This window comes from Corvus cornix, chromosome 1 (assembly GCF_000738735.6).
Source record: "Corvus cornix cornix isolate S_Up_H32 chromosome 1, ASM73873v5, whole genome shotgun sequence".
Taxonomy (NCBI): Eukaryota; Metazoa; Chordata; class Aves; order Passeriformes; family Corvidae; genus Corvus; species Corvus cornix.
In genome coordinates this window covers 56,786,114-56,797,278 of record NC_046332.1, presented here as the reverse complement: position 1 = coordinate 56,797,278, position 11,165 = coordinate 56,786,114, and the positions used below count along the sequence as shown (strand labels likewise).

General features: G+C 39.9%; 1 protein-coding gene across 11 annotated transcripts in view; it reads right to left on the bottom strand.

Annotated features, from left to right (window-relative positions):
* Positions 1 to 8,653: 8,653 nt before the first annotated feature.
* ENOX1 (ecto-NOX disulfide-thiol exchanger 1) overlaps positions 8,654 to 11,165 on the bottom strand; it is a 359,555-nt gene continuing 357,043 nt past the window's right edge. For all 11 annotated transcript variants that reach the window (XM_039567955.1, XM_039567962.1, XM_039567926.1 and 8 more), the window contains one exon: positions 8,654 to 9,609. In XM_039567955.1, coding sequence (XP_039423889.1) covers positions 9,478 to 9,609 — 132 coding nt within the window. In that variant the 3' untranslated portion in view covers positions 8,654 to 9,477. The remainder of the gene's footprint in view (positions 9,610 to 11,165) is intronic.

Below are 11,165 nucleotides of genomic sequence, written 5' to 3'. Positions count from 1 at the left end.
GAAATCACATAATGAACAAACTAAAAGACCTGATGCACTGAGGAAACAAGAAGCCATCGTCCACTTGAATGGTCTGGAGGCTTCACAGACATGTACACAAACCCACACCAATCTGTGGACAGGATAAGAAGGGATAAATGCTGGATTAAGAAGATCTGAAGAAAGGTCTCCTTAGAATCCCAAGAAGAATGTCCTACCCCGCCATGTGCTACACTTCAAGGCCTGTGTTTCTTGCGTTTCCTTATGTTACTCAGAATGTGAGTGACTCTCAGACTTTGAATTCAGAGGCCCATGGTTCTCAATCAATTCTACACAAAGGACTGTGTGAAACCCCAGAGTTAAGAGTGCTGAGAAGCGAGGTGTGCAGGTGTGCACCTACAGCTGCAGGAGTGGATCAGTCTGGCAGGTGCCCTCAGAACACGTTGGATGGATACAGCCTTTGCAGGAAGTGATGGCAACTGGAACAGTGGGACATCTTGCCTATCCAACAGCTCAGCAGATAAAGTGCTCACCTGGACAAGGAATAATTCTGCTCTGCACTCTGGGCCATAGCATGAAGTGGTGAGTGCCTCTATGACAGGATATTCTGCAAAGTTAGTTGAGTGGCTAACATCTCTCACATCTCTGGCTCTATGTCCACATTCAAGTGAAAATCTTGGTATTGATGGCTTTTAAAAGCAAATTCTTGGTAGAAAACTTGCATTTTGTGGCTGGGTTTTGGAATGTTGCTGAGTAGCTTTAATATTGGATTTGGTCACAGATTCCCTTTCTCTCTGTTTGCTTGGTAACAGCTCTCAGACACCCAGTAGTTCAAAAAGCAAAGGTCTTTGCCCAAGCCTGTGTGTTGCCATGTAATATAACTGTGATTTGTGAGAACTTTTTAGCAGTGAGTTATACTCTGTCGTGGCACAAAGTGGTGATTTCTCAACATCTCTACTGGGAGAAGGGCCTTGGTACTCATGCATAGCTTTAAACTTGTGCACCTCCTGCCTAGCTGCAAAACTGCGACTTTGTGCATCCAGAGCTGTTTTCTTTGTTACTTAGCTCTTGAGGTATGCTGTTACACTGGGTTCTTGTGGCATTTTGTGTTGCTTTTTTTGCCAGCCTAAGCATTCTTACTCAGTTTGTTTCACAATGCATCAAATAGAGAGAGTTAATGAAAACCTTACTTTAGATTAGTTACACAGAAGAACAGTAGCATTGATTGTGGGATTGACCACAAGGGACCTTTTTATAACCTGCCCAAAGCCTTGAATTCCTCACGACTTAATATCTGGATCACCTTTTGCTTTCTTCTGAACATGGTTGCATGCATGGATTGGGGAACATGAATAGGTGTGGGCCAAAAGGGTCTGGGAGATGAAACCTTATTCTGGTTATTTCTGGAAATGTTTTTGCTGCCACTTCTCCTTTGGAAATTGCAAATAAAGTAACTTCAGGGCTTGTAGCAAATTTAAGAAAAAGTTGTCCAGGTTCTGTCTCCAATTAGGATCCACCTGCTATTGCTGCAGATCATCCATAGTTTCCTGTTGATGATACTGCTTGTTAACTGCCTGAAAAAAGGCTTGAACTACTTCTAAATTAACTTTCCAGAAGAAGAAACCATGTAGAAAGAAGAAGTCCAGAAGAAGATAGCCAACTATCATATTGCTTGACCTGGGAGCAGTAAGTAGAGTGGATTGAGCTGGGCAGAGGCTGTACAATCACAGCTGTGATGTCTTCTGTGGCCAAGTTAGCATGTTCACTGCTTGTGGGGATATGCACTGTGTGACAGCCACATCTCTAGCTGGCCTTTGATTAGGCCTCTTTCCCCAGATCCATCCAGATCACCCTCTGATGTCTTTCTCAATGCTGTGTATGACAGAAATCTCAGCATTCTTGAAAGAAAGACAAAAATTTAAGGTCTCAGTCCTAAACATTTCCTGATTGCATGACCAGTGTACACCATTGAACTTCTGACCAGCTGCCCAGGATTTATTACTGTGAATAAAATTCTCTGCACTGCAGAAAAGCAAAAGTTCTGTGTTGCATAAATGACTGCCCAGTTCCATTTCACCTTGGCACACACTTTCATACTTTTCTTTGCACATTTGAACTGCACAGACCACAAAAATCAAACAAAGGTTGCAAATCCCACATTATTCCTGCTCTTGACTGTAAACCTTTGAAAGTAGGGATTTCAGCCTCCACACTGAAATCTCTTCAAAGGGGAAGAGTAATAAAGCACTCATAAAAGAGTACTTTTTTTTCATTGCTTCTTCATTTCCCCATACTAACCTTTGTTTTAAGAGCATCTCATGGCTATAAACTGTGAAGGGTTTTCTTTGGACTTAAAAAACCCATCTCAAAACATTCTGTGTAAATATAACATGAGCTCTTCTCTGTCTTTTCCAATAGGATGGACCTCTTTGCCAGCTATGTACTTACAAATCTTCAATCACTGTGAAGATTGAGGGAGAAGAATGGGGTCACCATGGTATATTTGTGCTTCAAGAAAGGCTGCCTTCCCCTCCTCTGTCATTGGATAATTTCCTTAAAACAGTAGTTTATCCATTTTACTGATCAGAGATTCTAATCCAGCCCTGAAACTAAAGTTTTAACTAGCAGAAGTTCTGTGAACTCAAATCAGGGTCAAATGTGCATTCTGCAGATGTCCTCTTCCTCTGCAGTTTGAACAGATGAAGCAAGGACTTCATAGGGATGGAAATGAAATGGCAGATGATTTCTGTAGACCTCTGCTGGGACAATATTAGATGCCTTCCCTGTCCTGCCCTGTGGACAAATAGAACACCTGTTTCCAGAGCTGTCAATCAAGAACTTCTCAGGGTAGGAAATGTTTTTTAGAAAACTTGGGCTGTTGAGACACCATATGGCTTCTTTCTCTGTCAGTATGTTTTATTGCTCAAAACCGGCTTCCAGTATCACCCTGCAAAGCATCTCCTGCCTTGCAATTCTTTATTAGACAAATCAGCCTTGAACAGGTGGCATGATGTTTATCCATGGCTGTTCTTCTCAAGATGAAAGTGTATTTTCCACCCTGATGAGACTTTAGCTTTTTTTGTCTCCATCTAACCAGGATGACAAGTTCAACCAAGGTGACAACCAGTCAAAGTGGAGGGGTAGAAATGACACCGTGAAATGGGTTCTGATTACCTGGCAAATACTTGCTTTCCATGAGTAATATATATTCTCATTAGCCTTCAAGGAGAAGGAAAATATTTTTGCTAACATCACCAGCAACCAGTGAACTGTAGAGCCGGAGATGCAGATTTTTCTTGCAGGGAGGGGCTCCTCTGCAATTGAAAGTTAGTGTTATCTGAGCTTATTTTTGGCATAAAGACAGCTGCAGAGTAATTTTGGATGGTTCCTCTTTAGGGAGTCCCAGTCCCCACACCTGAGCCAGCTGACTCCATGGGCAGAACCAGCAAAGGAAATGTACAAACTCTTATAAATTCAATACCACCATAGTTTACAATTATTTTTACTATGAAATTTTATCTCTTCTTCTTCCCTGTTCCCCCTCTTAGTTTATAACAGGCTTCTGGGATGTCCTGGGATTTGCGTGGGTTTTTTTGATGGAACGCCAGGTTCTAACAAAATCCCTCCAGTCTCTATTTTTAATCCTATTTTATGGTCTTCTGTTGCTTCACTCCCATTTCCTCTCACAAGCGTACCATGTCTTCCCCCTGTGAAATGCAAGTCAGCTTTTAACGTCAGCAACCAGATCTGCAGAGTGTACAAGTTTTCCAGCCTCCTCCCCACACACAACCAGGCTAATCAGCTGTATTCAGTAAGGAGCAGTGATAAAAACAGAAATGCACCAGAGGGTTAATTTTTAAACACAACCACTCTAATATGGGACCTGGTCTTTCTGTGGAAAGTTTAAAAAAAAAAGAGAGAGAGAAAACTCGCCTAGTTAAGTGTATATTACTATTATACTGAGCAATTTCAGAGCAACTACTTGAGAATGAATCTTTTTCTGGCCTTAAGTCCTGGAGCAGCCCTTTAAATTCATAGCCAATCTTCTTCCAAATTAACAGGTCTTTGCAGACAAGCACTCAGCTAACTTATTCTAAAATTCTAAAATAGACAAACCAGTGTCAAGCCAATGCCCAAGGGCCTAACACAGCCAGCTTTTCACATTAAAGGCATTATGCCTCGTCTGCATCAGACTTTTAAAATGTATCAGCTAATATGTGCTAATGACACGCATTTAAACCCTAGTCTAGACAAAGCCTGTGCGATTGCCCTCTGAATGCTTGATTCGATCAGCGATCAGCGAACACCCTGACAGCAGATCTGATTACCCCATTTTAATCATGAAAGGCTATAAACATCCTAGAATTATCCAAACCTACCCCACAGCAAAGAACAGGGCTGTGCATGGGATCTAAGCCTCAAAATATCCTCGTGGGGTGAGACCTTTGGCCTTGCACAAGCAAGCCTGTCAGTGGGGATAAAAAAAAGCCAGGCTTTAGCAGACAGAAGCATATCTATGCAGAGGAATCTGTTACACCAGGATGAAGAAAATGACCCAACAGGGATTCAGTTGGGTTACTGCTTTGACCTTGGTGATCACCTTATAATCTGATAGGAATAGGAGGCAAAGAGTTGAACTGGAGCAGAGATGTGGCTGCATGTCTGTATGCTGTAAACTGATCAGTTTAATTCAAGTAACAGTTTTTCGCCACACATTTTAAAGCAAGTTTTGAAAAATTGGAAAGGATATTAAAAAAAAAGGATGCAATGATTTGAGGAAGATAAGATAAATGCTTTATAGCAAAACACTTAAAAACTCAATCTGTTTAGCTTGTGAGAAAGAATACTGAGAAGTAAATAGACTACAGTATATAAATATCTTCATGGGAGAAAATATGCAATACCAAAGGATTATTTAATCTTGCAGAGAAAAGCAAAACTGGCTAGAAGAATCTAGAAAAAATGAAGTTAGGAAGTTAGGACCCAATCTTGAAAACACTAATCTCTACTAAGAAACTATCAAGCAAAAAAATATCTTTTTCATCAGCTGATAACCTTGATTATGGCTGGGTGCTTTTAAGGGAGGTGTATTTTAATCCACCATATGCTATTGGGATCACTACAGAATTAACAGTGACATGGCTAAGATACGAGCAGTCCAAGTCAGTGGGTTTTTTTTAGGCTTCAATGTTATGTGTATAAAAGTACATAAATTGGCAAGAAGTACTTACCAGCCAGAAGTCTGAGCAATGTTTGTAATATGTCTGTGGTAGGATTGCAGGAATGCTGTCTGCTAGGTTTAAAGAAATATATGCTTTTTCCTCTTGCTGCCCCACAAATATCCCTGTTGAAAGGGTGTCTGACATTGGAGTCAGCCTATTAAATCTGCACAGGCACAATGTTACCCAGTGTGAGGAAAAACACTTGATCAAAGGTACTCCTGAGCATATCTATTTGATTTTGCTTACAAATTACGATTTCCATGAATTCAGTGTAATGGGTTTATATAGTCAGAGGATCTGTACCTTGTAAGCATAATTTCCTGATTTGGCTGCTTTTTCAGTTGACTTACTTATTCTTGAAACATTCTGTTTTAGCTCAGTAAATACATAGTCACTTTTTGCAGTCCAAGCAATCACACACAGAACCAGAAAGAATTTGATTCTGTTTCTACTTTCTTTTTTGAGGGAAAATTTAGGGTAAAAGAGCTGCAGAGCAGGATAACCTGATTGACAAGTCAAGGGACAACTTGTACACTTTCACAAAAAGAAAAAAAAATCATAAAAGCTTCACACTTTAAATGCTGAACACTGAGATGCATTTGTTAAGTGGATGAAATTGACATCAGTTCTTTATCAGACCTGGCTACTTACTGGTGCCAGAAACACAAAAAGAATATCCAAAGTCAAGTCTTTCTCTTCCCTCCTTCTCTCCCCAAACCTCCTTCCCCAAATGAACTCACATCAACCCAGAATATTTTTGTCATACACTGACTGTCAAAGCCATTCGGATTTTAAATAAAACAATGGTTGCAAGACCAGAGTTTTTACTTAAACAAACCACCCAGAATGCTCTTACAACCAATTTTCTAGCTTTAGATTCCACAGTATTTGCTGCACATCATGTGTAGTTAAATGTAGCATAGCTTGATACAGGATTCTCTCTAAATCTCAGTATAGCTGTTTCTTAAGTGAATGTGATTCTCTGGCAGTCCTGAACATGCAAGTTTTGCCCTAAACACACACACTTCAATAAACAGTTCACTCCACTATGTAGGAGGAGATATTAAGAATTTCCTTTTCAGTGATGGGGATAATGTAGTCTTCATCAAACAAGATCAAACATAAAACATCTCTTGTGGACATAAAATGCAGTTTAACCGAGAGGTTATATTTAGCTCCCTGGAATGTGCAGGGTGAAATGCACATTTGTCCAAGAGGTTTTGCAGAGTGTATCTCTTAATCCTTCAAGTGGGAATCAGATACAGTGCAGTAAGAGGCTGGCCTCTCTAAGGTGATGGAAGTCACCCCTGCCATCAGTCCAAGACAGTTCAAAGCTGAGGATGATCTGAAAAGCTCTCCTGGGAGAACAGGAGTTCAGATCAACCTAACTTACAACTCCCTGCAAAATGCCCTCAGCATGTCGGGGCAGTTAGAAACCAGATCTTCTCCTGCTCCACTAGTCCCTATTTGAGAAGAGGGGACACTGCTATAACTTCCTTCCATAACTTGCAGTTGCATGCCAGGCTGTGGCTCAGTCTTATCTCTTGAGCTCATGGTTAGCCTCTTTGGCCTTTCCTTGTTTTTTTCCCCACTACCGTTAAGATCCTGCTAACTGTGACTGGCTTTGAGTCTTTGCCAAATGTGCATCTTCCTTCAACCTGACTCAGCTTCAGGAACTTGCTTTAGGTCTTGTGGGGACCTATGAGGGTCATCTAATTCAATTGCCTAACCACTTCAGAGCTGACCAAAAGTTAAATCCTGTAATTAAAGGCATTGTGCAAATGCCCTTAAACACTGACAGCCATGGGGCATTGATCACCTCTCTGGAAACCCATTCCAGTGTTTGACCACCATCTCAGTAAAGAAATGCTCCCTAATGTCCAGTCTAGGTGTCTTTTGAAGGTGGCTTTCTTGTTATTAATCTCATTGTATTAACTGCAGAACTCCCAGCTGGATACCCTGAGAGTCATTATAGGGACATTTCAGCGCCTAAAATGAGGGAGCTCAACATTTTAATCCAGTTTCCCCCAAATCACACAAAGTTAAAGCTAGTACTTGGTCCCAACCTGATATTCATTGAGGATCTCCCCGAGTTTCAAGTTCTCAACTGATGTATTACAATATACAGGATGCCTACATGCTATTCATACTCAAAGTTTAGATCTTCTTTGGCAGTATCTAAAATCCAGTGAAAGAGGTTCCCCTTCAGCTGCTACTGTACAAGGACTAAAAGGGTACCCTTCTAAAGCTCTGATGGTCTAGACAGACATGAAAAACCCATGAAGAAAAAAAAGAAGAAAAAATACATGCAAAGCAAATGCAGTGATTAGGTTACAAGGTTCTGTCAAAAAAGAGAATGTTTTCTGACTATCTGGATTTGAAGTAGTTTTGTGACAGAGACAATGATCTAAAGGGGAAAAAAAGGAGGACACAAGGAAAGGAAGGACAGAATATAATGAGTAAGTATGGCATGGAGTAAGACAAGGTGAAAGTTTTCTCACATCTCTTTTCCCTAGCTGAAGTGGCATCCATACACATTTATGTTACAGTACTTAAATACAAGCTGTCAGAACTAACACATTTTTGCCAGAATTATTCATGAAACTGTATGATCTCAAGAGAGGAAAGAGTTGTTACTTGGATTAAACTAGTTAATTTTCATTAACATAACTGGCATATAATTACTAGTTTCACCGGAGTAATTTATCACAGGCTCTATAGCAACCATAATCAAGATGTACTTTATTTTTTTAAATTTTGTGTGTACTGCCTGAAAGCATAATTTTCTCCCATAATAGACCTGTTGAACCTCTTTTCTCCCATAGTAGACCTTCTTTTCCCCTTTTGTACACAATTAGCATTTCATTTAATATTTCTATATTCCAGGTAGATGCTAGAAGAGAAATAGGTCCTAAAGTGCCAATCACCAAAAGCCATGTTGGAGAGTTCCTTCGCTACTAAATGCATTTGACACTAATTGCTGTTTATTGAAGAACCTGAGTGAAACATCACTCTGACATGTATCTGAATTCTCCCTGCATCTGTTTGAATTTTCCGTATTTCCCACTGTTGGTGCTCCACTTCATAGGACCAGCTCTCTCATGACTGGTTCCTCTGCCTGCACAGGGGTGTGGCTCCAAGGCGGCTGCTGTTTCTTACCCACAGCAGTTCTTACCCAACACAACAATGAAAATGAGAAATTTGAAGGTGTTAGTTTTTCACCTGTCCGCTTGTTGAAAAAAAAAAAAATCAAAGGTCCATGCTGGTACTTCCTCTACCAATATTTTAAATTATTTTAATCTTAGCTAATATTGCAAGCTTTTTTGGTTTAAAATTCATTTAACCAAGTTATCTGCAATGGATAGTTCAGGTAGGGGAAAGATAAGTTCCAGGATACTCTTGCTGGATTGATTAAAATTCAAAAATGTCAGAAGAAAAACTTATACAAACAATATGGTAGAAGTCATATTTATTGATAAAAATTAATATATCTGCTATAAAATTTGTAACAGTAATGCAACTGAATATTTATTTTGATGCATAAACCTGAATGTTACATACCAAATACAATACAGTAACACTGGTTTCCTCCTTATTTACACGTTTATGAAAATTGATATGCAATCCATGTTAAAAGAACTTGTAATGGAGAATAGTTACATTAGAAAAATAATATTCTTGATAAAGCATTCTTGAGGACTCCAATCACATTTTCAGGCCTCTTTCAATAAGGCAAAAATCCCTGGTACAGCATATAACTTAATTTACAAAATACAATAACTTCAGACACATCTTCAAGTTTTCTTTTGGTATGCTTTTCCTCACTGTAAAATTACTCAATTCTCTTACTAAACAGAAAGAACTTTCTATAACAAAACTTAATGAGTTCTACTACATATTACATATAAATTGCTGTAGCTTAGCGACCATAACTGGGCAATCTTTCTCCTTAACTGTTTGCTCAATGAGCTTTTCTTAGATGTAGGACATGTAGTATTTTGAAATCATTATGACTGTGGTATCTTTCTTCAGTTTTCATAGGAAACAATCTGTCACATTTTGAAACTTTTTTTTTAAATTTTATTTTATTTTAGGAACTGGTGCACAACTACATTTCCACTCACAAGAGAACGTCACAAATGTAACTAAAATTAGGCTTGGATAACTTTGAAAACATACTACTATGTGCCCAAACCCAAATTTCTTACTTTAATACTTTATAACCCTGCCATGCTCTAGAAATTCTTCTTCTGCATAGCTTCATTACTAGTCACAGTCAGATAGTTTTAATTCCTTCAAAGGCACAAAACTTCCACCTCTTTTCCAGTGTTGCTCCTACACCAGTGAATTCTTGTTTAAACATGCGTGGCAGTCTCATCAAAAGCATTTCTATTTCATTTGCAGAGATCTGAGAAAGAAACAAAGGTAAAATTAAAGTGAGAAAGCTGCCCTGTAGCTTGTAAAGAGGAAACATTAAGAACAGATATAATAGGGGTGTGGGGGAGAGGAATCCAGGCCATATGAAAACTGCCAACCATTATTATTTTTTTTTAACCTTAGCCTGACATGACTTTCCAGACTCCAAAGCAAGTGCAGATTCCTTGCAGGAATGATTTTGCTCTTGTAGGTGGCATCCCACTGTAAAGCAATGACAACTGCCATGCTGGGGCTGTGGCCACAGTGTGGTATGAAGTCCATCTAAAAACTACAGTCACGGGTGTTCTTGTGAGGAGGAGGAAGCAGATGGGACCTTATTCTTCTTCTCAGCCTACAAGCTCTTGAGTTCTTCTCCCAGCTCCATCAGTTTTTCTTTTTCAAAAAAACTTTATCAGCTCCCTTTTGTTATTGAAGGCTGACTATCCATGGAGCCATCTTCAGTCTTACCCAGTTCAGCAGCCCCAGCTAACTAAGCAGTAAAGCTCCCAATTCTGCATTGGTCAGGATGTTTTTATCACTTTGAAACCTTAATGACTGGTCACCTTCCTAATGGGCAAGAGGCTCTCATTACAGGAAACACTTTCACAAAGGCAGCCTTCCTGGTATAATCAGTGGGGAAGTCAAGAAATGAACACTCATGGAATATGAGCCATTTTATCTGACTGCTTCTAAAGTGGTAGTCATGAAAGGAACAGCAAAGAAATCTATGGGTACTGCCTGTTATCCACAGGTATCTCCATGGCTTGAAAGGCTTCTCTGGAAATAATGATATTTCTGTTTATTTATATTAGTAGAAACCTTCTATGGTGAAAACTTCTTTTTAAAACATTATGTAAACATAAAATGTGCTAATTATACCTCGGTACACCCAAGGGGGGTGAGAAAGTATCTATTGCCTCTTATTTTTCTGTTGAGGTTAGTGCAGCAGAAAGATTAAATGATTTGTTAAAGGTGGCACCAAAACTCACTGCTGGAGGCAGCCTCAGAGTGATCCAAACCATCTCTCAAGTACTCACATGGCAGCAGTGGGTGTCTGGTTACTTTTGTGCGATGTATCTGAGCTCTATACAGAGCCCTCAGCCCACACGGGTATGCTGACCTTATCATTCCTGCTCAGGCGAGGAATGACAGGCTAACCACAGAAAGTAATTGAAATTCATCTCTGAGATTGCATCTCTGGATCACGCTATTAAAAAGTAATTTGTTTCTACAAGCAGTTTCTTCCAAAATAAACCAACGAGGTCAAATTTTGCAGCCTGTGTTTATTATGCAGTAGGTAGGTCTGGTGGTAGCTGCAGAGATGGAGACAGTGCTCCTTCCTCGAGGGCTCTGTTTGCAACTCAAGAGCTTGACCCTGGCAGCCTCGCAGAAGTCAACATGTTACTCATGTGAGCAAAAACTCAAGGACAGAGCCCACAGTCATGCACAAGAAGGGACCACAGCAGTGCAGAGGGAGAATGTCGAAGAACTCACTGGGCAGAAGCAATGAGCAAGAGGGCTGGAGCCCAGGGAGTCTGTATTTTGGAT